General features: G+C 41.0%; 1 protein-coding gene across 1 annotated transcript in view; it reads left to right on the forward strand.

Annotated features, from left to right (window-relative positions):
• Nucleotides 1–21216, forward strand: part of XPO4 (exportin 4) — a 63709-nt gene that overhangs the window by 2346 nt on the left and 40147 nt on the right. The window contains exons 2-4 of the mRNA XM_083498870.1: nucleotides 10761–10866; nucleotides 12021–12162; nucleotides 13344–13482. Of these exons, the coding sequence (XP_083354996.1) occupies nucleotides 10761–10866; nucleotides 12021–12162; nucleotides 13344–13482 (387 nt within the window). The remainder of the gene's footprint in view (nucleotides 1–10760; nucleotides 10867–12020; nucleotides 12163–13343; nucleotides 13483–21216) is intronic.

The raw sequence follows: 21216 nt of genomic DNA on the forward strand, positions 1-21216 counted from the left end.
ATATTTTGAATGATTTAAAGAGTTTTATGGTTTTTACTGATTGTTTTATTGTTTTTGTTAAAAAAAACCTCAAAGCAGTTTGCAAACAAGCAGCAATTTTATGAAATGTTTTAAAGCAAATAATATCACCTAGCAAGCTTGATGTACAAGAGGAAATTTCAACCCAGGTATCTCTGGTTTTACCCACTGCACTTGTGAACATGTGGTGATATGTAGAAAATCTGTGCTTGAAGGAAGTATTGGATTGCTTTATTGTTAATATTTCAGCTTCATTTTTTGTAGATTTGCTGATGGTAATTTTTTTCTTTAAACTATTTAAATATCTGACAGTACCCTTTTTTTTAATGGGCGGGTTAGCAATTATTGGACAAGAGCAGGCGGCTTGTGGAGGGGAGGGGACTTCTGTATAGTTAGAAACAATGAAGCACTAGAGGCAAACAGGGTTTCACTTCCAATTCAGGCATGTCTCAAATGTAAACACAATTCTCTTGGTGCATATCTTTCGCTTAAAAGGTCGGTAGTTTGTGTACTTTCTTGTTGTAGAGAACAGTCTTTATGGCTAAGCTGTTTCTACTCTGCAGGTTTAAAATCTGTGGATTCCTTTCCTGGGATTCACTATAGATAAGGAAATCTGAGTAAAAAGTCTGGGTTATTATCTTTTGCCAAGAGTTAATAGTACACAGGATAAATTATTTAGCACAGACTTTGGTTTAGGAGTGATTTATGCCTGCTTATATGGGAATGCACTCTATATATTTCACTACTAAGCACACATTTATTTCTCTGTGCAAGACATGCATTTGAACAATACACTGTATTGGTTCATGTTTTACTGAAAATGTGCACAGATATTAAAGGGATTATGATAGTGTAAAGACTTCCCAAACTCTAAACTGAAATAGAACATCAGATTTGAGTGTTTTGAACAAAGCAGGAAAATAGAGGAACTTTTGCACAAAGCTACACTCTGAATCCTTCTGAGGAGCTGTGGAAGAAATCTGCTTAATACTGTAATTGAGACTCGGAGATATTTGCAGAGGACTGTAGATTCTGTGTTGGGTGAATGAGTATAAAGTGAGCTATGAATTCATTTGTACCCCTTTGCCAGTGCCATTAAGAGTGTGACCCAACAAGTCCAGAGTACTTCAAGAGGAGGCAAGACACAAAAGCCCATTAATGGTATTATTGACAGAAAATTTCATTGTGTACAGCTATTCATATCAGCAGAACACACCAGGTGTGCTCTGTTTATGCACATGCTCCCAATCTCTTACAAATGCAGATCACAACAAAGTTGTACAGACAAAAGCCTTGCCTGTTGGGAAAGTACTATTTTTAAAGCAAACAGTCTTCATGATTGTGGGATGTGTATGTGGGAGGTTACTTCTATGATAGCTATGCCTAGTTTTCTAATTCAGACTAGAACATTACAGACTGGAAGGCTAAAATAATTTACAAAACTTTGGTAGCAAAACATTAGAAAAGGAGTGTTTTTAATATATACCTTGGCATTCTTCCCATGCCTTCTGTGCTTTTATTTGAGTTAATAGCAACTTTCTTTGATGCCAAAGTGCATCCCTTGATTGCAGTTCAGAGGTTCATGAGTTTCTCATTGCTTGCTCTTGATGAGCAAATTTCCCTGATTTTGTGGTACCTTCTCCATAGCTGATAAAAGGAAAGTTGTGCATATGGGTCTATTCTTCTTTTAATGAAACAACAAAGTACAGTTTTGCATTTCAGGGGGGTTGGACCAGGTGACCCTTAGAGTCCTGTAAACACTACAATTCTGTGATTTTAAAAGTGTTTGTTGTTCTTTCTTTCTTTCTTTCTTTCTTTTTATGCTAATATTTTTTCAGAAAGTCTGCATGATTTATTGTATTTTTAATATTTCGTTGGAAGCTGCCCAGAGTGGCTGGGTATAAATTATATTAATAATAATAATAATAATATTAATAATAATATTAATAATAATTTTATATGATTGAAATGACTATTTTACATGTATCAAAACAATTCCATAATTGCTTCTGTAAAAGTATTTGTTGTTAAGGCTTAGATATGTGTCTTACACCTCAGTTATTAACAAGTCAGTTTGGAAGCAAAGCTAACCAATAATGGTGGAATTTACTTGCAATTAACCCCTTCTTCCCCACATAGACATTTTATGTGGTCAAATATGGGAAGGAGCTTAATCTCGCAGGACTAGTGAGAGCACATGGGATTTTCCAGTTCAGTTGTTTGCTTTTTCCTGCTGTGATAGAGTTGAAAGAGATGGGAGGGGCACGATAGCCTGAGGCCCATTCCTGATTTTTCTGTGGACACAATTCTTAGGGGGCATATTGCCCAACCTGGGGAATAAATGGCTTTAAAATTTCAACCTTTGCCAGTAGTTCCTTGAGGTTGTGAAAATCGCACACCAGAGGTTTTTTTTTTAGAGTTTTGATAAATCTCCATCTCTTCAGAAACATTCAGAAACAAAGCATTCAGAACACAACACTAAAAGTGGGCTGCAAAATCATCTGAAAGCTTTTAATCCAAGGAAGCTTAACTTGTAGACCTTCTTACCTGCAATTCGGCTACGACTCTCATCATTCCCGATCATTGGATACTAATTGGGGCTGATGGGAGTTGTAATAATAGAGCAACATCTGGAGGGCCACAAGTTAGCCACCCCTGTTTTAAAGGAGCAAATCGTTTTTACTAATAAGATACCTACATAATGCATAAGTATTTTGGGCATCTCAATGGAATAATGGGTGAAGGCTGGCTGAAAAGGAATTTCCATTTCTATTTGTTTCTTCTGGTTTACAAGTCTCGTGCCTAACCTTATATGACGCCAAGTGATGGAAAGATGTGTGTGGTTTGGGACAAAACATTTCAGAAGGCCAAATGGGCAGTCTGGAGGATCCCCAGTGTTGCTGTAGCACTTTCATGAATTTGAGTATTTTAACGAAACATGTCTGTCTCTTAAAGACCTGACAGTTTAACTACTAAAGTTTCCCAGTATTTGCTTGGGCAGATTTTTTTGCCAAGTTATTAGGCCCTCCCTGCTATGGTGAATGAAGGCTTTTAAGTTTTACTGTTGTCTATGACAATCAGCTCAAATTGAAAAGGTGTGAAGACAGAGGAGGCCAGACACTCTGTAGACAGGAGATTTCTTGTTCAGTTATCTATGCTAATTGATTGATGCAAGAGATTTCAGCTTAAAAACAAGGCTGGGAGAGTATAGGGTGGAGCTTGTACCTTTTCTCTTTGATGAGGTTTATATAAGCAGAATGGTAAAAGTTCTGTGTGCATTTCTATGAAATCTAAATTTCATCTGGCTGAAGAAGAGCCTTTGTTAAACAAATGCTTATTATGTTTCTCAAAGTTGAAGCGACACATGTTTACGCAGAAGCAGACACCACTGAGTTCTGCGGATCTTATTCCCAGGTAAATTTACAAAGGATCGCAGTCTTCGAATCACAGTATAGTGTTAGCAGCAGTTGGGCGACAGGTAGTAATTTGTACCTGGAATATAGCAGATTTCTCACATCTGCTACACATGCACACCCCTTTTGAATTCACTATTTGAACTTTCAGTAAATAAGGTTCATATCATGCCATTAGGTACCATGATACCATCATTGGTCAGATCATTTAACATAGATACGTAGAGGCTAATGAAGGAGGAAACGCATTGCAGTTTTGAACCAATCTTTATAATTTGTTGGTGTTATCATGGTGGGACTGGGCTTTGCAGCTGGCTGTTAGAAACAAAAAATTCAAAACCTAGCACAGCCATTCATTATAGGCAGAACCCTGCTTCCGATATGAAATGATACTTGCTGGATATTTGAAGGTGTTGGAAGTACCTGAGAAGAGTAGAGACGGTACACAGTGGTTTTGTATGTAATCATCATGCAGAACAAAAGCAAGCATGATTAAGCATTTGAGAAAGGTCTGGTGTCCTCAGCTACAACATTCTTTCTTGGATACGTGTGTTTAAAGTGGAGCCTTGGATGCCAATTTACACACTAAAATCAAATTTGCTCACATTCAGAAACACTGGCTATCTGAAATATTCCTTTAACAGGCATTATTGTTATCTGGCTATCATTTGCCGCTGACATGTTTAGACAGAGGAACCTAAACTTACAGTGCTGGCTTCCTGTTTTCTCCCAGATCCAGTACAAGCCTATCCTTGCCTTCAAAGACCTTCATGGCCTTGTTCTCCTTGAATTTGTGCCAATATCTTACTGGAGAGTCCAGCGATAGCTCATGGGGTCTGGAGGCGAAGGCACCGGAGGGCAGTCTTGCTCCTTTGCGCTGAGGTTCTCCCCTAAATTTCTTCTTTTTAAAGTGTCTTTAAGTCCAATTCTAGTGTGGGGAAACCAATTTTTGCGACGCTGAGCCTCTGCTCCTGGGAAATCCACCAGAGCAGGGGCAACTTACGCCTCCTGTTGCTCCTGCTTCGCCTCTCCAGGTGCCGAGTCTGTCGTGAGCAGCTCAGAGCTCAAACTCCGACCCGACGCTGAGCGCGCTGTTCCGGAAGCCTTCTCTCTTCCCTTCAAATCTCTTTGGCTTGGCACAACTCCCTAGTTCTCATGCTAGCTACTGTAGTCTGCAGCTAAACTTAAATGCACCTGACTGAAGCGACTGCATTCTGCTTCCTTGTTCAGCATGTCTCCATTTGCCTCTCCTTCCCTTTGTGTTTCCCCGTTTCAATTTTTTAAAATAACATTTTTTATTTTCATGGTATAGAAGATAAATTTTGAGAAAACAATTGTTACAACAGTAAACAACACATAACTTGTCCTGACAAAATTGCAGGGTTTAAAAAAAACTTTCAGTGGATGTATTACACTTTCCTGTGGTAAAATAAAACATGCTTGTACTGTCTTTCCAAAAGTTTAATACTTATCATGTATTTTTATTATGATCCCAGGTGGATCAGTTGAATTCAAAACAAATGTTAAACGTCAGGAATAAAACCTCAACATTGGCTTTATGGTGCTGGCAAAGGGGGAAAGCAAGATTGATTGAAACTAGTTTTTCATTTTATAATTGGCATATTGTATAGTTATTATAGTTGATTAAACACTGGTTTGCCACCAAATGGAGCTTGTATACAAATTAGGCACACAATCAGGACATTTCCTTGTGTATTATACATGCCCCTTGCAGTGCTTACAGACAAGTGGGAGGGAGGCTGATAGATCTGTCTATCTCTCCTGTACATATGCAAGAATACCAAACAAAATAATTTACTTGAAGATTAAGGCCAGGGTCAAAAGAACCATGAAATTCTTTCAGCTTATTTTTATTGAACTGCAGCCTCCAAACTGAGGACAGTTACTTGGGTATGGTATGCATGTGCTTTGTGTATGTGTGATCTGTCTGATGAAAATATTCATCTGGGGTAGTAGATTCTTGCCTCGGTGCCCAAACTTTCCATAATTTGCCATCAAAGTAGACCTTTTTTACATTTGTGATGCTTGACCGAAAGGGTGTAGTTTACCCAGTAACATTTTAAATATATATTTTTATCAATTTCTAAAAATATAAAGAAAAACATAAGAACCAAAACAACTTTTGTTCATGGAGAGCATGAGTACAGCATCAAATTACTTAGGTATTACTTAACACAGCTACTTCAAGGAGAAACATCCACCATAAAGTTGCATGTATGATAAGCATCTCTCTACCCGTTTATATAACTAATGGATGGAAACCAAGTTACATCAAAGTGATCACGTTTAGACATGCCTCTTATTTTTACGCAGTAACGCGATATTTTGCATAGAGAGACACACTTTAACTCAGCTGGCTTGACTTGAGGGTAATGGATGAAGTTTTAACACAGAATTGACATAGACTTTTATCATGTGTTGGATTTAATTGTTGTCTTCTCTGGCTTCTCCTTTCCTTCTGCCTTTCATGTGACTTAGGTCCTTGTTGATATCTTTGTTGTTAAGTGGATATATTTGTTCTTGTGTATTGGCTGTTATAAGTTGTATCCAGCTAAGTCATGGCTCATGGCTCAGTCGGTAGAGCATGAGACACTTAATCTCAGGGTTATGGGTCTGAGCCCCACAGTGAAGAAAAGATTCCTGCATTTCTGGGGGTTCACTGGATGGCTCTTGTGGTCCCTTCCCACTCTACAATTCTGATTCTTTGACTCATAAGTCATTCTCAGAGTAGACCAGCTGATATCAGTGGGCAAATATTACTCAAACCCAATGATTTTAGCTGGAGTATGACTTAGTTCATTTATGTTAAGTTCAATGTTAAATTTAAGCTTATGATTAGGAACACTACTAAAAATCCTCACTTGCCAAATAAGCTCTCGAAGAGTGGGGAACCTGTGACCTTCCAGATGTTGTGGGACTGAAACTCCCGTCAGCCCTAGCCAACAAAAACCTGCAGGATCACAGGCTTCTCATTCCTGATGCACAAGAACTGAATAACGTACAGCTTCTTCCGAACCATTTAACATGTGCATAGAGGGGTATGGGGAGGAAGCACACCGGAGTCAAGCAAGTTCACATCTGTGTTTACAGAACAGGGATGGTGTGCCGCTTCAGTCCTTGTAATTTGTGGTCCAGTCTTTCTATCTGTTGAAAACCTCTTATCCCAAACAGAAGTGATGAAGTTCTATTTGGTGATGAAGTGAAGAAGTGATGCACACCAGTTATGACCCCTCCTGGACCCAGAGAGCATTGCCAAAGTGATGCATTCTCTCGTGTCCACCAGAGATAAGACTACTGCATTGCATTATGCCTGGGGCTGCCCTTCAAGATTCCTTGGAAACTTAATATGTGAGTGTATGTTTAGTGGCCTGCTGCAGAAAGGCGCTGCAAAAAATTCAGTTGGCTTCTCTTGTCTGGGACTGTTGCTGATCTGGAACCGCATAGATTCCTTAGGAGGGTTCCTGCATGTGGTTATTTACTAAAGCCCAGTGTTAATAACTGTCGTAATGATAAACCAGAAAAGTAAAGCTTTTGGTTGACAATTTTGGTCCAAACATTCTTATGACAATCTTGTGGTACTAAGGATAGTAGACTGGTGGGGTTTAAATTTAGCCGAAGCAAATAATTAAATGTCCTACACCAAATATGTAATTCAACAGAGGGGAGATTAGCCTCCAAGTGCAATGAAGCATTTGGAGCACAGGATGGAACAGGGGAAAAAATCCCTTAGAAACTTAGGCTGAACAGCTTCTGTAGATCCAAGGTGAGCGCCTGTCCAAATCTGAGCCCCATATAATAACTGTGCTAGGGGTTGACCATTGACCATGCTGGCTTGGCTTTATGGGAGTAGTCAGGACTTTTTTTCAGCTGGAACTCAGTTCTGCCATCTCTCAGGTGGGCACCATTGCCATTATAAGATACTACACTTGAATTAGCCAAACGGCCAAGAAGCAATCTCTGGAGGCATGCAGGCTTCCCCATCCCTGCTGTAGAAGATGCTCTTTGGGTTGCATTATCACTATTCTTTACTTGTATGTTGTTTGTAATCCTTCTCATGAATCCTTGCAACATCACAGTAGTGTGTGTCACTGTTGGCTGTAGCCTGGCTGTGTAGAGATCTAGTCTAGGCAAAGTTTTCCAAAGTTCAAAGTGGACTTGTTTGTTGTTTTTTTAAATATTATTGTTCCTCTGCCCTGTTATGACATCTTTGCCTGTTCTTTTCTATATGTTGTTTGCTTTCAAATATCCTCCTTTCTGCTTATTGCAGAGTGTATAGGCTATCTTCTCATTGACCTGTCTTTTTACTAAAATCACAGAGTACTTGTAATATTTTGCACCAATAAAAATATACTTGCCTGCTTTTTTGCCAATGAACACATTCTTATTTCCTCATTCAGTCTCCACTCCTAAGAAATATATTCTTTATAATCACGAGCAAGTTGGAACTTGGGTAAAAGAATTATTTCTCTGTAGCCAGTGACTCATAACAGTACAATAGCAAGTAATATTTTGTTTGCAAGCAATCGGTGTGGTTATAGGCTGTCTTCGAGGGATAGACATGTGTGAATTAAATAGTGTATTCCAGTGTTTCCCAACCGGTGTTCCGCGGCACACTAGTGTGCCGCGAGACGTTGCCTGGTGTGCCGTGGGAGGGAGGTGGGCGAGTCGGGCGGCGAGAGGCGGGGCGGCAACGGCGAGGAGAGGCCGCCCAGTGTGGGGCTCTCGCCGTCTGCCTGCCTGGCTGCCTGCGTGGCGCTGACGTCACGGGGCTGTAACGTGCCCCACATAGGCACACGCGGGGCGGCGAGTGAGCTCCCTCCCACATCCCATCGCCGCTCGCTTCGGCCGGCCTACTGGGCTGTCGCAGGCGGAAGGCCTGCGCATGCGCGAGGTTTTCGCGCCTTCGAGATTCCCTTCACGCCTTCCTCCTCCCGGGTCCTTGAGAGCGCGGGAAGCGGCAGCGCGAGACCGGCGTTGAGCCTGGTAGGTATTGCGCTTGCCAAGGCAGTCATTTGGGAAATGAAAACTTGCAAAGCAAGCAACCAGTTCAATCTGAAGTACGTGTATGCTTAATATCCTGTATCTGAAACCTGTTCTGCCCCCTCCCCCACACTTGGTGCCATTTTCATCTACACATGCAGCAGAGTAAGTTGACCCAGAATAGTACCAATTCAGATGGCAGATGGGAGAATGACAGTGCTGAATGCTTTCCCATGTAGAACAGTCCCTGCAAATAAAAACCTAGCATATTTGGAAGAGGGATGCTAGCCTAACCATTACCTTCTATGCTGTTACTATTTTTTTATTTTTTTTTACATAAGTAAAAAGTGACCTTTCCCCATCTGGCATGGTGGTGTGCCTCGAGATTTTTTTCATGAAACAAGTGTGCCTTTGCCCAAAAAAGGTTGGGAAACACTGGTGTATTCAACTGTGTCTTGCAGGTTAAAAGGTAGTTTGAAAGTTAATAGTGTCCACTTAGTTGAAAATTCATCTGATGGAAAGCTACTTGATCACTATAAATCCTTAAATTCCATAATATACCTTCAGATACATACGCTTGTTGTGTATGAATGCTTACAGATTCTGAATAAGTTTTGTCTACTACTTGTACAACAGGATTCTAAAGGCATTGTATTTGTATACTATACAATATTGTGTAGTATAGCATAGCATGCTTGTAGCAGAGTCCACTTATACAAGCTTCCGCAGCTTCTGAAGCTCCTGCAGCCAATCAGTGCTTTGGTTTTTGAATGTTTTGGAAGTCGAATGGACTTCCGGAACGGATTCTGTTCAACTTCCAAGGTACGACTGTATTTAATTTCAGGATCCTCATCCCCTGCAATTCTTGCCAGAGTTTTAAACTCTTTTAATAAGCTGTTTTTAAATCACTGTAAGCAAACGGTGGTCCTTTGGGTGAAGAAATGGAATTATTATTAATAAAAAATAATTATTGTTATCAGAATGATCTGTAGAACATCAAAACCTTGAGCTGACCAGACTTTGTTGGGAAGTTGCATTGTGTTGTGTGTTTTCACATGGCATGTGCTGATTTTACACTAGAGCAGGAATTCCAAAACCCTGGAATGTGTGGACCACCAGTGCCCTGCGAGCTTCAGTCAGGTGACCTGTTACATGTACATAGAATTATAGAGTTGGAAGGGGCCACAAGGATCATCTAGTCCAACCCCTTGCAATGTGGGAATCTTTAACTCAACGCGGGGCTCAAACCCACAACCCTGAGATTAAGAGTCTCATGCTCTCTGGCTGAGCTATCCCTCTGCAGTGTGTCTGTGAAGAACACGTAAAATTTTAATTCTATAGAATTCAAATTGCACTGCAATAAAATGCAAGAAAGAAAGAAAAGAAGCGATACAAATACAATTAAAAATGATACTGCATTCAACGCAGCACATTACAGCTGCAACTGCGGGCAGGAAAACAACCATCAAGTGGTTCTTCAATACCATCAACAATTTTCAAGTGGTCTGCGGGGAAAATGTTTGAGAGCCACTGCACTAGAGGGCAGTATTTGACTGCTAAAGACCTTGTTGTTGGCTTCTTGAAAGTTCAGGTCTAACGAATCTTCAGTTTGCAACATTGCTGTTCTCCCCACCCCCTTTTTTAAAAAAAAACAAACAAACGTGCTCTAGGAAATATGATACTACCATATTCAGGTTCCCCCTGTCGAGGACCAAATATGTCTTCAGTGCAGGAGAAGTTAATTATGGCTGATTGTCAACAAGAATCAGTTTGTAGGTAGCAAGGATACTAAATGGCAGCTTATAGCTGGAACCCAGAAGTCTTACTGACTCCTTTTAACACCAGTATTTTTGATACTAAATTCTTTTACCAGTATTTGAAGTTCTCTCGGCTATTCAGCTGAGCAAGTTATTTGCTGTACTCTTGGCAAGAATGAAGGAACTGAAGAAATAGTGCATTGGCTTTTACTGGGAGTTGTTCTGCTGCTATTTTATTGCTTGGGATGGATCTGAATCACATTGGGATGGATGTGAATCCGTTTTAGGGAATTTTTGTAATTATATTTGAATGCTGATTAATGTTCGTTGTTTTGTAGCCTTTCCGGGATAATGAATGTGAAAAAGTGCTATAAATATATATTTAAGAAATCTAATCATCATAGTAATCTTTTATATTATTATTATTTTAAAAGAAAAACACACCAAAACAGCCTTCAGTTCAGTGTAGTCATCTTTCTGCTCATGAAAATAGGGACTTGTGGTTATTCTTAACATGGGTTTTCACCCCCCCTCCCAATATATTGAAGCAAACTATCTATTTTCTCTTTAGGCACCACCTTCCATGGTCAATAACGAACAACGTCAGCATGCTGAACACATATTCTTATCATTTAGAAAATCAAAATCGCCATTTGCTGTTTGCAAGCATATTTTAGGTAAGTCCTTATGTGTGTATTCAGCTGAATATGCAAAGTGTATCACTAAGGCAGATTCATTGGCCCATTACATCACTTGCCTCCTTGTGTGTTTTGTGTGTTGGAGTGTTTGAGAAATGCTGCTGTCTGCGTGCCAGAATGGACCTGGGGTTTTCACACTGCAGTCTTTTGCACACTTAACCAAGGAGTAAGTTGCCCCAGATATCCGTGGGGTTCCTCAGCCCTGGGGAAATTGAGTTAGGAATCAGCAAGTCCACTCTTTTGTCAGCTGTAACAAGCAGGACACCTATTTATGTAATTCTCTGTAAATCACTGTCACTGCCCTGGCACCCTGTGGTGTCATTTTGTTATGAATTAGTTGCTTTTGGTGTTGATGGTTTTGAGTTTTTAAATGTTTGTCTTGCTTTTTTCCACCAATGGTGCTCAAAGTAGCTTACAGTAATTGGCAGATATTAAACCAAAATGAAACAAAAAGTTACATTTTTTTTAAAAAAAATCTGTTTAATTAAAAGAGCAGCTTACAAACATAAAAGAGCTGAATTGAACAAAAAATTGAGTTACATGGCACCTAAATTACAGTGATGTTCGCACCAAGCAGTTTTCACTGGGGAAGGTATTTCAAAGACATAGTGCCAGTACAGAAAAGGCTCTGGGTAGTGTCCAGCAAAGCCATACACAGAGTAGACCCTGCCTTTAGTCTCTAGTCAGCATCCACCTGGCTTGAAAAAGCAAGGGCACCCAAAAATGATGCTCTAAATCAGGCTTCCTCAACCTCGGCCCTCCAGATGTTTTTGGCCTACAATTCCCATGATTCTTAGCTAGCAGGACCAGTGGTCAGGGATAATGGGAATTGTAGTCTCAAAACATATGGAGGGCTGAGGTTGAGGAAGCCTGCTCTAAATCACCCTTCTCTAACCTCTATGCAGTGCTGGCTGTGTCTGATGGGAGCATCTAGAGGGCACCAGGTTGGGGAAGCCTGCTTTAAATGAAAAAACATTATGACCTGCCAGTTGCCACTTAATTCTGATTGGGAAACCCTTTTAACGTGCTTGGTTTGTGCTAACTGCGTTTAATTGTGGCGGGTTTGTGTAACCAGTGCCTTCTAGGTTAGTTCCTGTGGATTGCAAACTTACCATTTTGGATCTCTCCGGCAGAAACTAGTAAAGTGGACTATGTCCTTTTTCAAGCTGCCACGGCGATCATGGAAGCAGTTGTCCGAGAATGGATTCTGTTGGAAAAAAGTAGCATCGAGTCCCTACGAACATTCCTTTTAACATACGTCTTACAAAGACCTAAGTAAGTACAATGTATGGTACTGCAAAAAAAAAAAAAACCTTCTGTAAGGGTGCCAGTTCTAAAAAAAATATTGTAAGTGTTCCTGTTCAGAAATACAGAACCTAGTCAATGAGAAAATGCCTTCTGTCTTCATGGGGAGGAGCATAGTTTATTGATAAGATCATGTGGTTTGCATGCAGAAAGCTGTGGGTTTCAGGTAGCAGGTGACAGGGAAAACTCCTTGCCAGAGAACTGTAGAGAGCTGCTCCCAACCAGAGTAGACAAGCTTTGACTAGATAGACAATGACTTGAGTCCCGATCTGCATATACATATAAAACACTAGCATGCCACTTTCAACAGTCGCAGCTTCCCCCAAGGAATCCTGGGAACTGTAGTATTTTAAGCCTCCTGAGAGTTGTTAGGAGACCCCTATTTCCCTCACAGAGCTACGGTTCCCAGAGTTCCCTGGAAAGAGGAATTGGCTGTTAAACCACTTCTGTTGTCTGCAGGGTTTTCTGCTTTGCCAGCACATTCCCCACAGGAAGCACGCTGCCAAAACAGAGCACAGCAGGATTGAACTCCGCACTCCTGCCCATCAGCTGACATTGCTCAGCCGGGGGCCGGTCCACTGTCCCTCAGACCTTGGTGGGGGGGCTGGACTATATTTTGAAGAAGAAAAATGAATGAATTCCTATGCCCCACAAATAACCCAGAGATGCATTTTAAATAAAAGCACACATTCTACTCATGTAAAAACACGCTGATTACCGGACCGTCTGTGGGCCAGATTGAGAAGGCAATTGGGCCGGATCCGACCCACAACTAGATGATCCTCAGGTTCCCTTCCAGCTCTACAGTTCTTTGAGATTGTAACATCATTGGAATTCTATTCAGTCAGATGGATGCTGTCTGTGCTACTTATATTAACCATGGGGTTAATATAATTATTACAAACAATTCAGTTCCGGGGGGGACGGGGACCTTTCTTCCACTAGATGCTACTGAACTACAACTCCCATCAGCCCCAGCAAGCATTTTCAAAGGCCAAGGGTGATGGGTTGTAGTTCAGCAACATCTAGAGGACCAAAGGTTCCTATCCCAGCTCTACTCCAAGAGCAGTACAGCTAAGGATTTTACTTTATAAGTCTTGGAACAGTTGCCTTGATTCTGAATATTAATTTTTTGAAAATTTTATTTGCAGCCTCCAGAAGTATGTGCGGGAGCAGATATTGTTAGCCGTAGCGGTAATAGTGAAACGAGGGTCCTTAGACAAATCAATTGAATGCAAGAGCATTTTTCATGAAGTCAGCCAGTTGATAAGCAGTGGCAACCCCACAGTGGTAAGTTCCTGCGTTTTAAAATGTATTTCAACCCAACTGCACAAACCTTTCCTCACAAACTTAAGGCACTTAAAAACTGAATCCGGTGAGTTGCACTGAGGCCTGGTCTTGGTCTACACATGCAGCAGAATGTGGTTGCAGAGTGCACTATGTCTCTTCAGCCTGCATCTGAGAAATCATATACTTGTGATTTTCCTGTAAGTAGAAAGTTAGCACAGCAGAGAGTGAGTGGAGTGGGATGGAATACCCTTTTTTCTGATATTCTGGAGCTTTACTTGGCAAGGATTGTTAAAACCTGTAGTTTGCAGAGTTACAGCCCGCTTGACCACTTCATCCTGCTGCATCTGTAGGCCAGGCCGAAATTGTTGCTTGAGTAGAAGTTCGCCATTAAGTGGGGAAAATGAACTAGCGATTGTGAAATGAATTTAGTTATGGTATGGTAATAAGTTAAATCCCAGTACTCTGCCACGATGTGAGATCATTATACTTTGATTCAAATTTGACACTTAAATACAACACAAGTGATATGTTATTCTCCCAGTGATTCATTGTAGAGCTCTCATTCACATTATTAATGTGACAACTTCATTTGAATGTTAGTACTGAACTTGTTTGAAGAGCCACAACAGTTTGATATCAAAGTGGATTTTCCATTGGCAAGCATTGTTTCCCTTGCACTCAGTTCAATTTGCATCTGTCCCTTGCTGTGTCCTGTCTATGATTCAGCTGTTGGAATTGTCTGAGGGAAGACCTTTTCCATTCCCTGGGGAAGTGGTGTGGTTGGGCCGAAGGGGTGTGTGTGTGCCGGCACAGAACTGAAAATGGCAATACAAAATTTACTCGTGTTACATTCTTAGAATCCAATGAGGAAATATCCTCCAGCCTCTCTGAAGCTCTAAATAGATTTCCAGTACCTTATTTCCACTTGTGTGCCTTTAGAGTTCAATTCCACACACTAAGCCAGAAGATAAGGTTTAAAAAGTTCCGTTGTGGAAATAAGCCATCTAGATTTCAAACTGAAACCTTTCCTAGTTAAAGCCAAATAAGTTGAAATGCTTATCTGCGACTAATGCTTGTCCAAAGATAAGACATGCATGTTTTCCCAAGATGAAATCTGTGCTACAGGTTCTGTGAGCCGACTAATAAAAAATACTGAAGGGGGTGTAGTGAGAATAATGCAACTCCTATCGCAGTGCTACAAAAAGCACAAATATGTATAAAACCAAAATCATTGCTTGAAGAGTGTGTGTGTGTGTGTGTGTGTACAGTTGTGCCTTAGATCCCGAATGCCTTGGTACTCAAACGTTTTGGCTCCTGAACGCCAGAAACTGGAGTGTTCTGGTTTGCAAACATTCTTTTGGAATCTGAATATCCGACGGGGCTTCTGCGGCTTCTGATTGGCTTCCTGCAGCCAATCAGAAGCTACGCTTTGGTTTCCTAACATTCTGGAAGTCGAACTGATTTCTGAAACTGATTCCGTTCGACTTCCAAGGTTCAACTGTATAGGAACTGCTGGCTTTTGCATGGTTGGAATGTAGCCCACTATACAAAGGGACTCTGGCTCTCCCCACTTTCCCTCTGGCCCTGACCACTGCTGGCATGTGGCCCCTAGAATGTTGTACACAGTGGACTGAGAAGGGTTCCTCATCCTTGTTTTCGGGAGGGAAGCTATGCAGGAAGCCATTAGAGCAGCATGGGAGCAATTGGGGTAACAACTGAAGAGGCCCCAGATTTGCATCACGCAACAACAGCCAGATCAAAGAGCACTTTGAGTTTTTCCAAAGAACCCAACAAAGTCCTGCATGTGATGTAGAGCAGTGCTGGATCAGCTCTGTTTTTTCAGGAGCAATTCTTGGGGACAGATCTTCTCCAGATCGTTGCTCAGGGGTTGGGCCATTTGTGAATTAGTCAGTCTCCACAATAAAGTGAGTTTTATCAAACAGAAAATGCTTCTCACATTTAAAGAGCAAGTGTACCATTCTATGCAAACACATGCATTTTTAATTACATGGATCTTGTGTACCAAATTGGAAAGAGATGCAATATTGCATGTGTTGATTATTTCTGCTTTATAACTTGAAAACGTTTTTCTATTCCTTACAAGTAAAATTGGGCAATATTTTTTTTGAGCCATTAATTCATAGGACTACCAGGCACCACATAGAATTGATTCAGAGGCCTAATCTTGCTCATTGACCATCTATGAAGAAGTTTACACATTTTTGGTTATTCAAAAAGCCCTTGACAAACTGCAAAATACACCTTATACAGAGGTGTCTAAAACACCATTCACTTGTTCTATGAGCTGAGGAGGGTGGACCAAACTGCCTATATAACTAGAAGCACCCATTGTGAAAATTTCTACCTCTTGTAATCTGTTGCACTATAGCCTGCTTCAGTCTCTGATGGACAGAGCTTCTGCTAAAAAGCCAGTGACTAATTTTAGTCAGCTTAATTCATGCTTTCCATCACTGATTCCAAGATGCTGAGGAAATGTATGTGGGAGAGACTCCTCTTAACCACAGATGCCTGCAGTTCCTTGGCCCTGGACCTTTCTGCTTTTGCTATTTGAAGGATTCCCCTTTCTGAGACCTAAAGTGCAAATGCATCATACTTGTGTGTGTGTGTGTGTGTGTGTGTGTGTGTGTGCGTTTGCTTGCTTCTAGCTGCCTGGGGAGCTGCCTCATATTAATACATAAAAATAGTCTGTTCAATATGTCAAACCCTGCTTCTAATGTGTTGAGTGAGCTGTGTACTCTTGGAAAGTTTCAAAGCAGAGGAGGAGGGTAAAGGTGTTCATGATGGGCTGTGGAAAACTTTGGAATGGATTGAAATCAGCATTTCGGTAAAGGATTGCTATAAAACGGAACTAAAAATTTATTCCCCTCCCGCATAAAATGTGTTCTAAGGAAGCAGTTTTTAAAAACACTTTGTAATTGAAGAAAATCTCATCCCAGTTTTGTTTTTTAAAAAATTGAATTTATTTCAGTACAGTCATGAAGCAAAAGTTTCAGTGAAAAATTCTGAGCTAGCTGTTACATTTTGTGTCCTTTGGGGGTGCCTTATTAATAGCATGAGAGAGAGAAGCTCTGTTCAGCTATAACACCAACCTGTGGTTTGCTGCTACACAAACCAGCCTCATGTTCCTTCCTCCCCCCCCCCCCGCACTTTGCAGATCAAGTTGCTACAGTGGTGCCTCGCAAGACGAAAATAATTCGTTCCGCGAGTCTTTTCGTCTTGCGATGTTTTTCGTCTTGCAAAGCACGGTCCGTCGCAACTGCGCCTCTTCAAGCGGCTTTAAGAAAAAAGCGCAAGACGTTTTTGTCTTGCGAAGCAAGCCCATAGGGAAATTCGTCTAGCGAACCAACGCAAAAACGGAAAACCCTTTCGTCTAGCGAGTTTTTCGTCTTGCGAGGCATTCGTCTTGCGGGGCACCACTGTACTTTTATTGTTGCATTTGAACATTAAACTATGGTTTGTGCCTGCCCTCCAAACCTGGATTGCACCCCACTGTTTGAAGCTGGTTTGTGTTCTGCTTTGGAACGGTAGCACAACCATAGTATGTCTGTTTGGATGCAGTGCTTTGTGGAAATGGGCAAAGGAAGTTAACTCGTGGGATCTGAACTTGCTCTGATGGTGTTTCCTGCTTGACAGGGGGTTGGACTCGATGGCCCTTGTGGTCTATTCCAACTCTATGGTTCTAGAGCAAGTTCATATTTTTGGAAATTTAAAAGCTTAAAAACACCAACCTACAAGGAAATGTATAGAGGGGTAACTCTTTGAAGTGGAACAAAAGGATCTGAGAACACGCAAGCAAGCTGCTTGCTGTATCGAGAACCAGACCAAACAGTTTCAGAGGAAAATTGCAGTAGCATCACCATACAAAACTAACTCATTTGTTATAGACAGAACAAAGTGGAATGGATGATGGTTAGAAATCTTGCCAGTGGGAATATATTGTTCCCGTCTCTGAAGCAGGCTAGAAGGCAGGCTATCACTTGGGGCAATTTTGTCCATGAAGTGCCTTGTAAATTTGTAAAACAGGCTGCACAGTGAATTCTGGCAAACGCTTCTTGATTCCAGCGCTGCTAACTTTAACAGAGGTTGACATCGAAACGTGGTAGCAGCCACTGATAGAAAGGGCATCACATTGTAGTCTTGACTATAGTTCAGTACACATAGGACAGTTCGGCCATATTGGAACTGATAACCCCCCCCCCCACCCCTTGATAACAGTTCTACTATGAAGCAATGGAACGCCTTAGGCTTTGTACTGATCCTTTTTCTATATAAAGGAAAAGCAGAAGTGGATTCTCGAAACATTTTATTTATTGCGTTTATACATGACCTTGTTGCCAAGTCACCCAAGATGGTTTGCAATCTTAAAATATCGAAGCAAATGATACAGAGCAGTAGAGCAGAGTCCTTCCGGGCTGACTGATGGTCCTTTGGAGACCATTTGGCATGATCTCCCTGGTCTGGACCTTCCTCACATCTGCCTTCCTTCAGGGCACATAGATCTGAAGTAGCAAGAGGGTGAAGGGGCGCAAGCGACCTGATAGTTGATTCAGGAGCAGTGGTATGCGGCCCATAGGAGCCTGGGCTGCTTCTCTTCTTCCTTCCCTCAGGGCACACAGATCTTAAGTTTTATGATCTAGAAGGGTCCTGTCCCTTCACTCCAGTTGTAAAAGACGTCAGGCAAAAACATTCCTCCTCAGTTAGGCCTTTGCTGTTGAAATCTATGTCCTTTTAAACATACGTGGGGCGTGGGTGTGTTATTTTTTAATTATTATTTTTATTATGCTACACATTTTTGTGGGGGATCCTTTTGGTGCATGATTTTATGTTGTAAACCACCCTGTGATCTTCAGATGTTGGGCAGTATATAAATTTAGTAATGAAAACGTAAAATAAAATAACCTGTGTTTTATAAATTGGAGCTGGAAAGAGTGCAACAGCAAACGAAAGCCCAAGGGGCTTCTTCGTGCTTACCCTTCTTCTCTAGGGCCCAGATTAGTAATGTTGGTGCTTTCCGCCCACAACTTGGCAAGGGAAAAGGAAGGGGAAGCAAAATTGCATAGCCCACAGACAGATGGCACAACGAAACCTCATGTGTTAAAGCAGGTAATTTAGTAGAGAGATAAATAAACAAGGCATGGTTCAGTAAGAAACCTATATAAATGCGAATGTGTGTAAACTGTTTAAAAATAGATAACCCAATGCAATTTCAAGAAGTGTTGGCAAATTTAGCCCTCTTCAGGCATCTGTGCTCCTGTTACTAATAGTGTTTTGAAGAAAAATGAAAATACATCAAGACAAGATAAATGGAGAATTCTGTCAATGGACCAGTTTTGTGTAATTAGGTCCTTAAGCGAGGGAAGCTGGGGGTGCTGATTGATAGGCCAGTGTACTGTAGCAACTAGAGTGCTGGACTAGGGCCTAGGAGACGAGATTGAAATCCCCACGAAGCTCAGTGGATGGCCCTGGGCCAGTCAGCACCTCTTAGCATAGCCTCCCTCACAGGGTTGTTGTGAGAAAAAACTCCTCCTTGAAGGAAAAGTGAGATATCAATCTAGTAATAAATACTAGAAAAAGAAAATAAAGGTGAACGCTTTGTTGTTATGTTACACTAACCTATATAAAGCCACAAATGTTTATAGTGGGGTTTTTTCTTTGCTTTCTTGCTTAACTGTCTGTTTAATTTTTATTTATTTATTTATTTATTTCCATTCATGACTAGTGTAACATAGCGGAAAGAAATAAAAAGTGATAGCCTTAAGATAAAACACATCAGCAGTAAAAACAATTCCATATGTAAGAATAATTCTAAATTCAGTAAGGATACAGACTGGAATTATTTGGGCAATGATATCTGAGCACCCTAAGCTGAGAGATGGTTGTCTAGACATGATGCCCGTAGCTGAAAGGGGAGAAATGTCTCTGGTTAGCCAGTTACCTCTTGTTTTCATGCAGCTACATACATACACCCTAGTTTATGAACCTGAATTTGTGTGTTGACTCTTTGTTTGGTCTAATGTTAACTACTTGTTGACACGCTAACTCAAACTCTGAACTAATGTTTTTTAAAAAATTATCCCTGAATGCATAATTCAGCTGTAATGAAATGCCATTCAAGTCACATTTACTCAGTGTGCAGGATTTCTTGGGGAGATCCTTCTTTTCTGAAAAGCACCCATGCAACACCCAGCTAGCGCAGAGAGTGTGTGTGAGGGTTCTCATTGACTTGAATAGCAGCTGGATTTAACCCCAGAACATCTAAACAGTACAAATGATTCAGGATTGACTGAAAAAGAGAAGCTGTATTTACCACTTTTTCATCTGAGGAAGGTTGCATAAGGACAAGGACTTAAAACAAAAAGCTACTTGTTGAAGTTGCTCTTCTAGAAAACGGTTTGCTTCCAGAATGCCCGTTTTAGTTCCAGAGCTTCCTTGTTTCACTGCGCCTGCTTCCTCTCGCTGTATTAGTTGCAAGTAATTCTTGAGTGGTGTTATCAAATACTTCCTGCGTTCTTAGACATCAGCTAACAATGACAATATGGATTTCACAGAAGCATTTCAGAAGAACATCCACCCTATAAATCATCTTGGCGGTGTCTGAAAATGATTTAAGACAGCAGGATTAGCTTCAGATGCTGCGATAACACAACTGTGAAGGCTCTTGGCCCTAAGTGCAGCACTCCCTTTGCGTTTTCCAAAGGGATTTCACTGTTTTCTGTTTTGAGAAGCACTAGCAAAGGCAACTGGTCAAAGCAAAGCGATCCTTCTTCGCCTGCTGCGGACTAGGATGCACATGTCTGATGGAGACACAACAGTTTTAGCTGCCGAAATTAATTCTCCGATCAGATTCTGTGTTTTGGACAGGTGTGCACTCTCCCCTCTATTTTCCTAAACCGTCTTTGAACTCTTATCCCTTTCATCCTCTGTAACCTAACCACTCTCAAATAAAACGGTGCGCGTATGCCATTGACAGTCCCAGACACAAGTGTGAAATCCCTTCAAACATTCATTCTGGCTTTATCATTCAGTTTAAGTGACATTCTTTTTTGAAGGCACGAGTCACACTTTTGGTAAGAGCACGGCAGTATGCAGAAATAATTCATACTATTTCTCTTATAATAAAACAGTATATATGTATATTTATATTTTTTTGCAAAGTAGCATTGTTGAGTTCATTAGATCCTAAATTTAAACAACAATCATAATTGTCTGGGACCACTTTTCTTCCACTGGGTGTCTGATTGCCCAGTTAATCTCTCTTAGCACATTCTCATTGATCTTCTGTTAGAGCAGCTGAAAGTCTCTTTTAAGCATGGCAAACTTTTATAAAGTATATTCCTGGTAGTAAAGCCCAACTGGGGTAAGTGCCAGGCTATTCTAAGAGACAATTCACTCTGCAAACAAGAGAACTATTTTATTTTGTCAGATGGGGTTATTGTTTGGGTATGTAGTTTGTTCATGTGGTGGAACTAATGAAATTTCTGGTGGGTGAGACAAACTAGTTTCATGAGGTACAATCTTTACTGGTATGAAGCTAATGTACTGTCTCCAGTTACACACGTTAGATCTTTCTTCTTAACCAGGGTTCGATGTGGATTTGCAAACTTTGGTTAGCAGGCAATTCTAGCCAGTTTTAACCATTGTTTGGGCCAATGCTGACCAAGCTGCACAGCGTGGTTAAAGCAAATCACAGAAGGAAGAGAGAAATTGGGGAGG

Source organism: Podarcis liolepis (genome assembly GCF_965112155.1).
Source record: "Podarcis liolepis genome assembly, chromosome: 4".
NCBI classification, from domain to species: Eukaryota; Metazoa; Chordata; class Lepidosauria; order Squamata; family Lacertidae; genus Podarcis; species Podarcis liolepis.